This window comes from Tasmannia lanceolata, unplaced genomic scaffold (genome assembly GCF_043159265.1).
Source record: "Tasmannia lanceolata isolate RefF3 unplaced genomic scaffold, GAP_Taslan_0.1 ptg000018l, whole genome shotgun sequence".
NCBI classification, from domain to species: domain Eukaryota; kingdom Viridiplantae; phylum Streptophyta; class Magnoliopsida; order Canellales; family Winteraceae; genus Tasmannia; species Tasmannia lanceolata.
This window is the reverse complement of record NW_027518695.1, coordinates 3,567,381-3,581,511: the sequence shown is the minus strand read 5'-3', so window position 1 is coordinate 3,581,511 and position 14,131 is coordinate 3,567,381. Positions and strand designations below refer to the sequence as shown.

Below are 14,131 nucleotides of genomic sequence, written 5' to 3'. Positions count from 1 at the left end.
AAAAATAGAAAAACATAATATGGAAATGGTTGCTTAAAATAGTAATGCTACTGCTTCAGGATGCCATTGGATGCACACCCAAGTTGCAATGTGGGTTTCTTTCAGATTGCATCTCACATAAACTTCAATATCAAATTGGACTTTCGCTACAATTCCAAAGGAACCCTTAAATATCAATGCAGGATGTAAGTTCTGAAACACAAAAGACATTATTAAAGTACCATAAAATCATGAAGGTCTGGTTCTAGTTTACATACAATAAATGCATAATTGATGCATATAATTCAGGTAAAAAGTTCTTAAATATGTTTTTTCTAGATGTTTAGGCACACATCCCATGAATTCACAAATACATAAGAAGCATGAAGAAGCTGTAATGCACAGTGGGCTGACATGTTTCTATCAAAACTATGATAGACCTTGCAAATCAGCAATATAAGATGGACCCTCTTCTATTCAAATCTTCAAAGCAAACTTATCAAATCAACCCGCTAGAATGCATGATCTACCAACAAGTTCAGTACATCCATGACAAATCTTGCCTATATGATACAGACCTCGCAGCCCCTTGAACACCTTTCTCCGAAATCTGAGGGCAATCTTCTACAATCAACAATTCCAATTTCTGTGAACCCACAAGCGGCTTCAACCCGGTATCTGTCACACCCAAACACTTGGAGAACTTAAGAGTACTCAAGCAAGGGAAGTGTCTGACAAGCTGCACTCCCTCATCGCTGATCTCTTGGCATTTTACAAGTTCTAGTGTATCCAGAAAATGAGCTGAACACAAAGCCTCCATCCCAAGGTCATTAAACGAGTAAACATGGTCGAGTGCCAATAGGCGAATTGGACATCTTTGGACCAAAGTAAGGATACCACTTAAGGTAAAAGAGGAGAATGAAGGGAACTCCCCATCAGAAAAAGATATCTTCAAAGATTCGAGCATAGTGCAGTTTTGAGGTATCGCCTTCAAACATTCATCAGTCAATCTCAATGGATTGTTCATTAACAAAGGAAGTGAAAAATCAGAAGGAACCCGGAGTGAAATTGATCTAAGATTACTTGATTTCTGAGCCAAACTCATTATATCACTGTCTCTAACCCCAACACACATGTCTAAATGAAGTTTCTCCAATGCCTTACATTTCCCTAGCACACAAGAAAGACCTCTACCGGGATTGATGAGGCAATTCACTAAGCTTAGCTCCTTCATCGACTCACAAGGAACACACTGCTTGTGCCATCTATCCACAGCCAAGCGATCATGCACCTTCATGTATCTATAATTAGCATCTACTTCGAATTGCAAGCGTTTTAGCTTTCTCCAACCAGATCCAAGCTTAACAAGATCACCCTCCCCAATAGCCCTACAGTTCTTGATTGAGAGGTCCTCTAGTGTCTCTAGCTTACCAAGATACTCCAACCATTCGACGCTGCTCACATTCAAGCATCGAATGAGATGGAGGGTGGATAGGTTCTTACACCCAACAGCCAGAGACAATATCCCACAACCAGAGATCCCTGGTGTGAAATTCAACTTCAAAGCCCTAAGCTTTGAACTTGAACAAGATGCCAAATGGCCTAGACCCGCATCGGTAATGAAGGTACAGAAGCTTAGGGTTAGGGAAGCCAAAGAAGGGCAATGGTTAGAAAGTATGAGAAGACCTTGGTCATCCAATTGTTTCCCTAATTTGGACGTCCAACCAGAGTAAACGATTTCCACTTCCGTCAAGTTAGGGAACCGGGTGCAAAGGGAAGTTAAAGCTACATTTGCAGGATCTAATCCACACCCAACGCGCAAATACTCTCTCTGTTCTTTCTCCAATTCGTGGAGCCGTTTACATGCTAATGATGCCGAATTTCTGTCAACAGTTTTCCTGATCCTCCCTAAAATCTCCCAAACTAACTGGTCTGGTAAATGCTCCATCAAAATGTATTTATCCTGTTTCCCCAATAACTAGATGAAAAGATATCAAACTCAGAATTAGCAAAATCCAAGATGGTTTTCATCTCATGGGCAGGATAAAATGTTCCTACCCAGAAATTATTTCTACAAATTGATCCCAACAAAAAAAATTATTGTTTCTTTTTCAACGAGTCCACATAAATCCCATTGAAAAGATAAATGAAAAAAATTGAAGAGAATTACATTTTCTCTGAAAAACAAAATGAAATTGAACAAGTACCTCTCAATCCAATCTTATATACAAGATAAAACTGTAGATTAATACAATTCAACCTCATAAATATAAAGTTGATGACTCGAACAACAAAAGGCAATTTTATTTTATTTTTCAGAAATTAAGATCCCATAATTCATTCTCAGAAGTGGAATTTCAAAAGAGACGGGCTTCCCCCATAAATCCAATCCCACAACCAAAACTCAAAATCCATTTTTTTTTCTTTAAAAGACAGAAATAAGGATTTTCATGTACTAATCAGAGAGAGAGAGAGAGAGAGAGAGAAATCAATTTCATATCATAAAAAGAAAGAATCCCTAAGATCTGAATCAGATTTCGTGGCATAATTCAAAAAAATATAATAATGAGAAATAACAAAATTAAAGCAAATAAAGAGACCCAACTAAAAAATACCTGCTCTTGAGAAACGGTGTAAAGAAAGAGAGAAGGATCTGAATTATTGGAAGGCAGCCTTCGTATCCAATTTGTGCCTAATGCCGACCCAATTGTCTAATTACTTAATTGCCCCCCCCCCCTATGTTTAGCAAATGAGCAACTGAATGTTACAAAAATACCCCTCCTGAATAAATAAATGAGCAAAAATATTTTCGTACATTGGTGTCATTCGTTTCGATATCTCGGATATGGATCCAATGGACATGACCAGTTGTGCCCAAATTCTGTCTATATTAACGTTTTGAGACTCCTGAGTGCAAACCCACATTAATAACCAATTTTTTAGGATAAGGAATGACAAACAAAAGGGGATTCTCAAGGAAGTCCGGAACAGATGCTAATGAGGCGGAAGTCCGTGCCATTTATCAAGTAATTAAGTTGCTCCTCAATCTAGACTTAAATAAGGTTGTAATTGAAGGGGATTCTCCGTTAAGAGGTTCACGTGTGCCTCCCTAGAGATTTGCCGTCTTATTTGATGAGATTCTCGATAGACTTGGTTCGGCCTCGGTCTCTTTTTATCATGTTAAACAGTCGGCCAATGGGAAAGCAGATAGACTGGCAAGACAAGGAGTTTCGAGGGAGAGTTTAGAGCTTTTCGATTTTCCACCCCCATAACTTTAGCTTACTCTTCTTCTATCTTTTTTTCTTTTTCGTCATAATCTCTTTGTTGTATATTTGGGTCCTTCTTGTTCCCGTTTTAGTTAATGAAAAATCTTTTCGCCATTTAAAAACAAGAAGAAGAATGACAGACAAAAAGGGTGGGAATATCAACATTTTGGCTGTTTGGAAAAATCCTGAACATGACCAAAATATCCCAACGTACATACCTAGAAATGAGCTGGTGAGAAGTTGGTTGGTGGAATATGAAAATATCTGCCAGCCTTTAATCACTGAATATAAAATTATTTTAAGTTAATCATGTAATAAAGATTACACTCCATCCATCCCCCTCCAAAATAGACAAAAATGCCCTTAACAAAATGCTTTTTTGACATGCAGGATCCATTCCACTGTCGCCATGGTCCATGCTCCAAAATTTACTAGAGATAGACGATGCATTTCAGCAGTCGATGATTGTTAATCATTGATCGAATGGCTACGATCTCTCTACAAAGTGACAAAATATCCCTAGGACAGACCCTATATAAGCCAGGCAAAGATACTTCACGTGCCACTGTGACAGCCTTTGTTGTGAAGACATTTTGTCCCAAATTTAACCCTTGCATTCGGGTATCTCCCCTCTTCGTTTCGAAAGTGTCTTCCAGATATTGTCATTCATTCCGACCCTTTTATCTCTCATTTCTTGTATAGGTAGGCTGGGATCGAACCTCTGACTTCAGTGTCGAAGAACATAGTCCTTACCGTGGTTTCAAATTTCAGTTTCAGAATGCGAACCGAATTTTTGGGAAAATATTAGGGCCGTTGGGATACACGGATTTTAGAATCCGGGATTTCTTCAAAATTGTTGCTAAGAGACAAGAGAAGAAGCAGACCAGCTATCGTATTTGACTCGCTTTTAACTTCTCGCCCTTCTTTCCGTCAGCAAGAGAGTAGCAGATCCTCCCATATTTCAGAATCTAGGGCAGCAAAAACTGGCAAATGTATGATGCAAAAACAAGATTTTTTCTTTTAAGACTTGTTCAAACAGTAAGAATTCCCCAACCAATTCGATTTATGGAGTAGCCCATCCAACATGCAGCAGGTATAACACCTGTATTGCATGCCGCAGAAATTACACAGCCAAAGGAAATAGCACACGACATAAGAGAGCTGCAAATAGAGGGGAAATAGAAAAGGAAACCAACCAGCCCATCCAACTCCCATCAAAACAAGAAAATAAGCACATATCAGATCACAATTTATCGCCAATTAGCCCACAGACGAACTGGGGATTCCAACAAGAAAATGGCATATTGTATCTTTTAGTTTTTCTTCTTTATTGTCCCACGCTTACCATTGTTTTTTGAAGACTCTACTGGTACAGGCAAAACCGTGCCTTCCTTGATTTCATTTGAGTTGGGCAGCTCTTCCAGTGTTTTCTTTCCTTCAATGTACACCATTAGATCTCTAAGCTGTCATAAAGACCAAGCAAGATCAATCTGAGATGTGAACCATATTGGGTCCAGACATGGTCATAAAACTAAGAAACAGGTAAAGAAGAAAATAGATACTGGCCAAACCAATGAAAGCAGAGACTGATACCCTATCCTTACAAGTAAGAAGCTATGATTACCTGTTCCTCCAAGTCTCGGATTTTCTCATCTCCCAATCTCACAGCTCTTTGCTCCCTGAAGATCAGTTTAGGCATTAATGCAACTAAAGAATGATATTGTGTTGTATAACTGAAAGGTCCTGATTTCCTAACTCAATTACAGTAGAAACTAATCCAAGTTTTGCATACAATGGTCTTCGTTTTGAGGGTTACATGCAGGGATGGGGACACACATGTTGCCGACCAAGCTCTGTCCTTGAATTTATTTAATATTTACTGCTAATATTTCATGCTCGTCTACCATTTCAAAAAAAAAATTTCATGCTCTTCCAAATACTATTGCATCAAATTAAACAAATTGGAAATTTGTAAACATGTAGGTTCATGATGAATTCTGCTCCATCATGAACAGCTCCAGTGAATGATAGGTATGCAGCAACGTATAGAACCCTAACAAACCCCCAATCCACCATCTCTCTCTCTCTCTCTCTCTCTCTCTCTCTCTCTCTCTCTCTCTCTTGGTAGGTAAGCTGAGATCGGACTTGAGACCTAAAGGTTGACATACAAAGCCTAAACCAATGAGCTACAGGCCCAACCCCTGTCCATACCCATTTCTATAGTCAGTGGTTCTATTATATCACGACAGCTGAATTAAGTCATTAAGATCAGTATCCTTGATATAACTGCCTTTGTACAATTGGTTTTCAGTTCTCACATAAAAGCCTAAATAGGATATCAATCACAACCATCATAGCATTCAATAAAGTTGATTCCCTACACATGCAGTACCTGTGAAGATATTCTAGAATCTAGATAACAATTCATTGAAGAAGGTTTTTATACCTTTCTTCTATTTCCAGAATCTTTGCTCTCCATATCTCCTGGTTTTTCATCAGATTCTCATTGATCTGCAAGCAGAAACAAGACAATGCTTATTATATAAATGCTGGAAATTTTGATAGAACTAATTACAAACTAATAATACGACACAAATATTTTACCACATTCAGTTACCAACTCAAATAATTAAAAAAAATAAAATTGTGAATCATTAGTGAATTTTTCATGAGAACTTTTATATTCGAAGTTTCTTTTTTGTTTTTTGGTTCGACATGTGAAAAGATAGACTCTGGAATTTTAGATTCATCCGAAGGAAATATAACTCTAACAAAGAAGACAATAACAAAGTATTTCCATGAGATTCCTCTTTCTTATTCTTAACCAAGCCCCCGAGAGGGCTTAGTCGATCCATGATTTATGTTTCATCTTTCTTTTCCTTTTCATTTGTTTCGAGAAAGAGATCGATCACAAATTATTGAAGTCGTCGTAAATAACTCAAACAATTCGCTAACTCATTCAATAACTTGCAAGAAATTTGACTTTTCACAAAAACACCAATGTAGTTAGAATTCAACCCACGACCCTTAAAATATAAGCAAATGCACTTAACGACTATATTATGCAACCCAACTGTGTAGTATTCAAGAAAAAAAAAAGGTCGGCCCAGTGCACGAGGCTCCTGCCATTGCAGGGTCTGGGAAGGGCTAGATGTACGCAGCCGTACCCCTGCTTTGCAGAGAGGCTGTTTCCATGACTCGAACCCGTGACCACCAGGTCACAATGGAGCAACCTTACCGTTGCGCCAAGGCTCGCCCTCATATGTGTAGTATTAAAGAAATGGTTAAATTATTAGCTTTAAATTTATGGAGTGAAATGTCATCTTTCAAACAAAAAAAAAAAGGTGCAGTATTAAAGAAATTTGTTTTTTTCACAAAAACAACGTCGTTAGAATTAAACTCACGACCCTTAAAATACAAGAAAATGTACTTAACCACTATATTATGCAACCCAAATGTGTAGTACTAATGTATTATAGAAAGGGAATTGATATTTGCACTCCTTTTTTTTACTAATGGCAATCTTCTCTTCTTGTTACATTTTTTGTAATTAGTTAAAGGCTGTTACAATTCCCAGAAACCTGTCAACAGCCACTCAAAAAGGTGTTTAATAAAATGATGAGTACCATTATCAGAACTAGGTAGTGCAAATATCATTTCCTTTATAGAAAATATACATGCTTCACAAATAGATAAACACACTCAACTTTTCTAAACTTTGCCTGAAGTTCTCAAGTTTTTAATTTGCCAAGCTGAAGTATTCCCAAATCCAAACTCGGAAACAAACTCTCAATATGAAAAATCCACCTGAGCAGAACAGGAAGGCACTTACATCCTCAAGAAACTTCTTCTCTTCAAGACATTTGTCGATCTTAGATTGTATCTTCTGCAATTTATAACCCACAGAATTCTCAACGGCTTCAGAAATTTCTTTCTCAGTTTCCTCCTTGACCTCTAGCAGTAGGGACTCGTAATACTATGGTTTAAAGAAATGCAATTATTAGTATAACAAGCACAAGAAAAACATAATGAGCTTCAGTATTATCTGCAGTATAATTTATTCATATGGATTATGATTATAGCAGAAACAAGTCAAAAGTTCTAAAATAGAATAGGAATAAGGTCTTCTCGACATTTGGACAGACATAGTCAAGGAACATACATTTCTTTGGTTTTCAAGCTGGGATGCCAGGAGATCATTGTACTCATCAACAATCTGCCAAAGGAGTTTGTGAGATCAAAGGAAACATGAAAAGAAAACAAGACACCTAACACGAAAAAAGATTTTATGTTACGCCAAGTACTGAAAGTCTAACACTGAAAGAAACATAAATAAAAATGCATTCAACAAAAAGTTTTAATTACAGCTTCTACTTTACTGTTGAAAAGAGCCTCACTGATTCCAGAATCCGCACCACATTCACAACTTCCACATCCATTATCAGCATGAACACAATGAAGATTTAGCTCAACCAACTTCCCATCAGTTTTGGACTGAATTAGCCGGTGAACATAATTGTCTCCAACATAATCCCACACTCGCTGAGTTTCCAGTTCAAGAGAATAGCAGTGCTGTGTTTCTTTCCAATGTCTGACAGCATGACCTTCCTTATACCTGTACAAAATTTTTAAAAAAAAAAAAAAAAATTTCCTCATGTTCTCCAGGCCATAAGATATACCAGTTTCATTCCTATTCAGCAGAGAACAAAGTCCACCTTACCTTCCACACCCGACAAAACCACAGATAACACAAATCCAGAGATTCTCAGAAGTTTCACAAACAGAACAAGTTGATTTTTTTGGCTGTTGCTGGCAATAACGGCAGACCTGAAGTGTACAGAAGTCACAAATTTAAACGGTTGCCTGGTAGTGTTCCATCCAAATTGTGCCAAGGCAAAGTTTTAACATCAAATGCAGTGATCTTTACAGCCGCTAGTTTGGATGCGAATAAAAAGTTTTCTAGTACATATAAATCATAATTTTTTTGCAAGGGGGAACAAAAAATATTAGATAATTTCCCGTTACATACACATAATAAATCCATTTATGCATCAATTTCTCATGCAATTTGCAATATATTATACTTTTGGATGCACACACAAATCATAATTTGATGCAAGGGGGAACAAAAAATATTAGATAGATTGTCGCTACAGACACATAATTAATCCAGTAATAGATCAACTTCTCACACAATATATTATATTTTTGGATGCACACACAAATCATAATTTGTTGCAGGGGGGGGGGACAAAAAATATTAGATAGACTCTCGCTACAGACACATAATTAATCCATTAATGCATCAATTTTTTATGCAATATATTATACTTTTTGTGGCCATTAACAATATCACTGGCTATGCTTTTCTCGCAAGTCCCACTGTGGTGATTACTGCAACAAAAGAGAATCAAAGGTAGGCAGACACTGCATTTAGTAAATAAATAGTTGAAAGGTTGAAGATTTTCACCAAACACAATGACAAAGAAGCTAATAATTTCATGCACTACAAAGGTGGATTGCAAATTGTTCACAACAATGGACATCAAATGAGTTCTCCGATGAACATGGTACTTTAATAATTTTGTCCCTCTCTCTCTCTCTCTCTCTCTCTCTCTCTCTCTCTCTCTCTCTCTCTCTCTCTCTCTCTCTCTCTCTCTCTCTCTCACACACACACACACACACACACAAATGATCAAACTAGATTAATAAATAAGGATTGAATATATTACTCATAAATCAGGTGCTTATATGAACAAAGAACGGACCCCACACACCCAATCCCCATGGCACATGCAGACGATGCTGAGTAAAATGTTTTAAAGTTCCCCTGTGAAATGCACTACTCGTTGAAGTCATTGTTTGTTGTATAGTAACAAAAAAATGAACAAAATAATATTCGTAACCAAAATGAGGGCATTGTCCCCAATATGGACAAATGGACATTGGCGAAATAAGATGTGGAAACACTAAAATGCTCTTAGCCATATATACGAGACTATACAATTGTCAGCCGACCCATCAACCTTCTATTAATTCCCCAGTCGTTGATTCTGGTCTGTTTTGGGAAGAAAAATCTATACATTAATGAAAACTGGAATATGATCCCATCAGAACATATGGGGCTCTATTGAGGTAGATTCGATCATTCTATCTGTGATGGGACATAATGCCTAGTTTGCATCTGGATGAACTAGTAACACGGGCAAAATAAATCAGCAGAAAAGCCTCCAAGCAATACGAAAAGTACTACACTAGATAGTGCTTTTATCCAACAGTTTTTCTACTCCCAATGGATTCCTAAGAGTTACTCACATCAGTAAAATCATCACCAGCTTGTATTAATTTCATATAAGGTTACAACATATATGAAATAAATATTCTTAAATTAATAAAGCATTTCACATGAAGGCATGCGAATATAACTTAAATTTACCAACTAGGTTGGTGGGTGCACGCGCACACACGTGCGCGACACACGTACACAGACATTGATGCTCCGCAACCTAAAATGCACATATGCCAGTTCCTATCGGCTCTGAATATTTTACTCAAACTTATTAATATCATTATAATGGTAACTATTATATAGTTTCTTTAACAAGGACAACAATGTTATTAAGAAAATAGAAAATCGCATAGGAAGATCATTGGGAAAGTAGGCACGACACAAACATACATTTGAGGTCTAATTACTCCTGATTTAGATAGCATATTGGCGAGATCGTTAGAACTCCTAGGAATGTGAGAAAACACGATCTCTCTCCCCATCACCACATCATATATCTCGTTGATAAATTGCAAGCCTCCACGAACCAACAGTATTCCTGTGAGCCCAATAAATCAAGAAATCATGCTGGAAGAGCCCCCTTCCACCTCAAGACACCCCTCCATCTGCTCGCAAAATAAATGTAAGCCAAAGTGAAGTACCCAAACGTCGGCATTGAAAGAAGTAGAATCGCCAATTAGACCTAAAAACAAGAAAATAATGTGCCCATTGCCGTCCCTAAAAAACTCCACCAATGTCAGCCAAACCAAGGTTGCCAAGTGAACGACCATTGACATTCAGTTAGGTGGAGTTGGGAAGCAGCGGGGTGGGGTGCGACGTATGACCAAGATCTTCCTCTCAGGCATTCTTCCCATCATTATATCTTACCATCGTCTCATAATCTGATCCGGCATCCTCAAAATCCTTTCTTATTCGTAGCATAGCTAGCCACACTAAACTTGATTCTCTAAGTTATAGACGCCGCAGATGAATCTCCTATGAACGATATGGGGGTTCCCTTCATCCCATATCTCCCAGAAAACAGCAAAATGAAGAGCAATTGTGGGTATTATCTCTCATAGGGTTTAACTAACTAGTATATACCTATGATTTAGCCGACAATTTGAATTTATTGCTGACATGTGTGTCCTGCCGTGTCCGACATGATATGCGTGTCCACCATGTCGACACTCCTTGGATACTTTTAAATGTACTACTATAAGCGTTAGACTTAATTTGGGTGTGTGGACATGTTTTTGTGCCGTTTCAAGTGTGACATTCTTTTTTTATTATTGCATATTGTTTACCTCTTTTATTATTAAGTCTTTTTTCTTATAAACCCTTTTTAGCTCTTCTTTAACTAATATTTGCTATTGCATCGTATGTACTTTCTATTTTAGCCGTGTCCCTGTTTCTAAATTTTGGGGGTTTGCCGTGTCCGACACTCCGTGTCCGTGTCAATACGCGACACTCGTGTCCATGTCCACAAATCATAGGTATATACTTGAACCTGCTCTCGGAAAGAAAAGTAAAGTAGGAGGAGGAGGAGGAGGAGGAGAAAAGTAAGTGTGGGAGCCAGATTTTTTTCTTACTTCCTTTCCTTGTATCTTTTTTTTTCCATTTTTAATAAAGCTACCTTTCAAAAGAGAGGAACAAGTGAAATAACTAGTATATGAAGATTAATTAATCAAATCATAAGGGCTTTAGTGAATACAAGCGGCAATCATAGAACCATGTCCCTTGAAGTGGCCATCACGGTTGAGATGTTAGCCCAACAGCTCATAGGCACATATGAGGTGCTTTGGGTTTGGGGAGGCAACTTGAGGTTTACACCTCAAGTATCAAAGTTTGATTCTAATGTGAGGCATATTTCTACAATCAATGCATAAGTTGGTTGTATTCATCATGCACTTCTCAGGCTTGAAACTCTTGAAGATCCTTTCCATTATTCAATTATGGATGGGTAGAAATAAAATGATCACAATTTCAGGTATTCACATAATCTCCTTAGGTAAACTACTACCAATAACTGTAAAAAACAGAAGTACTTACCGGGCAAGAAGAATCTGTCCATTTTGAAATACAAGAACAATGGAAGGAATGGTTGCAAATTGTTGTGAGAATTCCACTGGTGTCTTGGTCCAGCCTCTCTAAAAGATAAAAATTAAGCAAAACTTTAAGAATCTGAATGCAAAGGCTCAGAATTGAAAATCCATGTTTCCAATCTACGTATATGCATTTCCCACTCTTTGTAGATACTAGACAGACTAATAGAGCCATGCAGATAAACGAGAGCATAAATAAAACACGCAAAGCTAAAGAAGAAAATGAAAGAAATGAGATGAAGCTATGGCGCACTGTTGAATTAATACAAGTTCTCATTTCACTTAATCTTTAATAAAACTGTCCAGGTTTTCAATCTACATGGCATTTCCAAACTTTGTAAATATCATGTGATAATATTAATAAAACCCTCCATTTTCATTCCTATATTGTATTAATGGGATGCCATAAACTTCAAAATGCTATGCTCAAAGAACTTACCAAGGCAAACTGGACATGTAGGCTGATCTGTTGAGCTTGCAAAAGAAGTCTGTGCATGTTCAATTGATCCTGTGTACTGTACATCTACTGTGAAAAGGACACGGCAAACCTCTACCTGTACCCAAACCACAAATTAAACAATTTATAAAAAAAAAATTATAAATCTCCCAAGCAACCATATAAAAAGTTCAGGAACTGCTTACTGAACATTTTTTCCTGATAAATTATTGTGTAGCAGAATGCACACCAATGGAAATAGTAAACTAGACTACAAACAGACAAACCTCCAGAGATGAGAAACGCTTCCCATTGAAATGGGTATAGAAATTATCTGTTGAATTCTGACTATCAAACCTTATCAGAATACTATACCGGTCATCCACTCCATCATTTCTGAATTCACAAGCAAACACCAAAATTCCATCAGATAAAAAGTGTAATCAATTTGAATCTCATAAAAAAAAATCACAGTAACAAACAACAAAAATAAAATTAAAAATTGACCTGACAATTCGCATCTCCAAAATATGCTGAATAAATGAACCACAAAACTGGCAGAAATCTGCGTATGTCATGTGATTAGGGACCGCGAGCACACACACAAGCGGTTTTCTTCCCACCTAAAGAGAATTCAATAAAGAGATGAGGAAAAAAACAAAATCAAACTTCCAGAGATAATGCATTTCTATCTTTATCGATTTAGCATTTCTTAAAAAATACAGAAGAGCCATTCAAAAAAAAAAATACAGAAGAAAGAATTTTAAGAGCTGGAGTTAAAGAACAAAAAAGCGCCAAATTTTTTTTTTTTTTTAAAGAACCTAAACCCTAGCTTTCTTTCTTCTTAGTATTTAAACTAACCGAATCAATCTTCGCATTTCGTTTCTATCTTTATCAATCTGAAAAAAATAAAGAAGAAAGATTTTGAAAGGGCTGGAGTTAAAGAACAAGAAATCAAATCGAACAAAAAAGGGCAAAAAAAAAAAAAAAAAACCTAAATCTAGCTTTCTTTATTCTTAGTATTTAATCAAACTGAATTACTATAAATAGAAAACAGAAACTAAGGCAACCTCAGATCTGAAATTACAGAAGTACTGAGGAGAAAGAGAGAAAGGACTCTACCGGGAGGTAGGGTATGGGAGGAGAAGAGGAGGCGGAGGATTCGAGAATGTCGTCGCGATAGAGGTGCATGATTCCCCTGGTTTCTTCAATTATAGGGTTTCCAGAAGAGAAAGGTACGGACTGAGTGAGGCCAGAGCTCGAAGGCTCGGTTAGGTCGCCGGAATTCATGGCTGGAGAAAGGTGAAAAGCTTCTTCCGGCACGGCTGAGGTGGCGGTGGTGGAGGACATGGCGGAGGAACACACAGCCGTAGGTACTAGGTAGGACGAGTTTTCCAAACTGTAAGAAAGAGAATGAGATGCAGAGAAAACAGGTATAAATAGGACGAATGGCGGGCCAAACAAGCTCGCCTCGCACGTGCTGCATGACTCTGACAAGTGGGACCCACCATGGATCTATCTCTCTGAGAATATATCCATCGATCTATCTAGTTTATACTTTATAGTGTAAGCCCGTACGTCCAGTATTTTCCAAAATGTATTGTACGGATTGCACCATAGGATGATCCAAACCGTCCATTTGATGGGCCACGACCGAAATATGTTGTGCACCTAAAATCATTTCCATAGGATGATAAAAACCCTTCAATCGATAGAGTTTTCCATAATATGCAGGCCATCTATAGATCAGAGGGCTAAGATCATCCAATTGAAATTATTTTTTGGGAACAATCTATTTACGTTGAGGCCCATCATATGGACGGTTTGGATCATCTTATGGTGCGAAGCTGTATAGTACTTTTTTGGTAAATACTGGACTATTGGGGCTTTACTAATAAAACGCCGATCTATCTTCATCATCATGTGAATTTATATGATGAAAGGCCTTATGAGCGCGCACTCAGCATCCCATCTTTGATATTTAATCCAACAGCAGCTCACTTGTTGAGGATCTGCTGTTGGATCAAATGTCAAGGGTGGTACCTTTATCGCACTACCTTTACGTGTTCATACGGCC

The 14,131-nt window shown here is 37.5% G+C and overlaps 2 protein-coding genes across 2 annotated transcripts; both read right to left on the bottom strand.

The window, feature by feature from the left end:
- Positions 1-186: 186 nt before the first annotated feature.
- LOC143851656 (RNI-like superfamily protein) lies at positions 187-2,713 on the bottom strand. The gene is made up of 2 exons (XM_077361136.1): positions 2,595-2,713; positions 187-1,957 (listed from the first exon to the last, which is right to left on the bottom strand). Exon 2 carries the CDS (start codon positions 1,925-1,927, stop codon positions 518-520), a length of 1,410 nt encoding a protein of 469 aa, XP_077217251.1. The 5' UTR covers positions 1,928-1,957; positions 2,595-2,713; the 3' UTR covers positions 187-517.
- A 1,566-nt stretch (positions 2,714-4,279) lies between these two features.
- Positions 4,280-13,459, bottom strand: BRIZ2 (zinc finger (C3HC4-type RING finger) family protein). Its single transcript, XM_077360622.1, has 12 exons — positions 13,177-13,459; positions 12,562-12,677; positions 12,342-12,450; positions 12,058-12,172; positions 11,566-11,663; positions 7,966-8,072; positions 7,611-7,860; positions 7,408-7,461; positions 7,078-7,221; positions 5,692-5,756; positions 4,870-4,924; positions 4,280-4,708 (listed from the first exon to the last, which is right to left on the bottom strand). The coding sequence occupies exons 1-12, from the start codon at positions 13,402-13,404 to the stop codon at positions 4,559-4,561; spliced, it is 1,491 nt and encodes a 496-aa protein (XP_077216737.1). The 5' UTR covers positions 13,405-13,459; the 3' UTR covers positions 4,280-4,558.
- Between the last annotated feature and the right edge of the window lie 672 nt (positions 13,460-14,131).

Bases quoted from the DNA above. Each gene is read 5' to 3' on its own strand.
- LOC143851656 (XM_077361136.1), bottom strand. From the start codon at position 1,927: ATGGAGCATTTACCAGACCAGTTAGTTTGGGAGATTTTAGGGAGGATC.
- BRIZ2 (XM_077360622.1), bottom strand. From the start codon at position 13,404: ATGTCCTCCACCACCGCCACCTCAGCCGTGCCGGAAGAAGCTTTTCAC. The intron at 11,664-12,057 runs GTAAGTTCTTTG...TTTATCTTTTAG, and splicing joins TACATGTCCAGTTTGCCTTG to AGAGGCTGGACCAAGACACC. The intron at 8,073-11,565 runs GTAAGTACTTCT...TGTACACTTCAG, and splicing joins GGACAGATTCTTCTTGCCCG to GTCTGCCGTTATTGCCAGCA.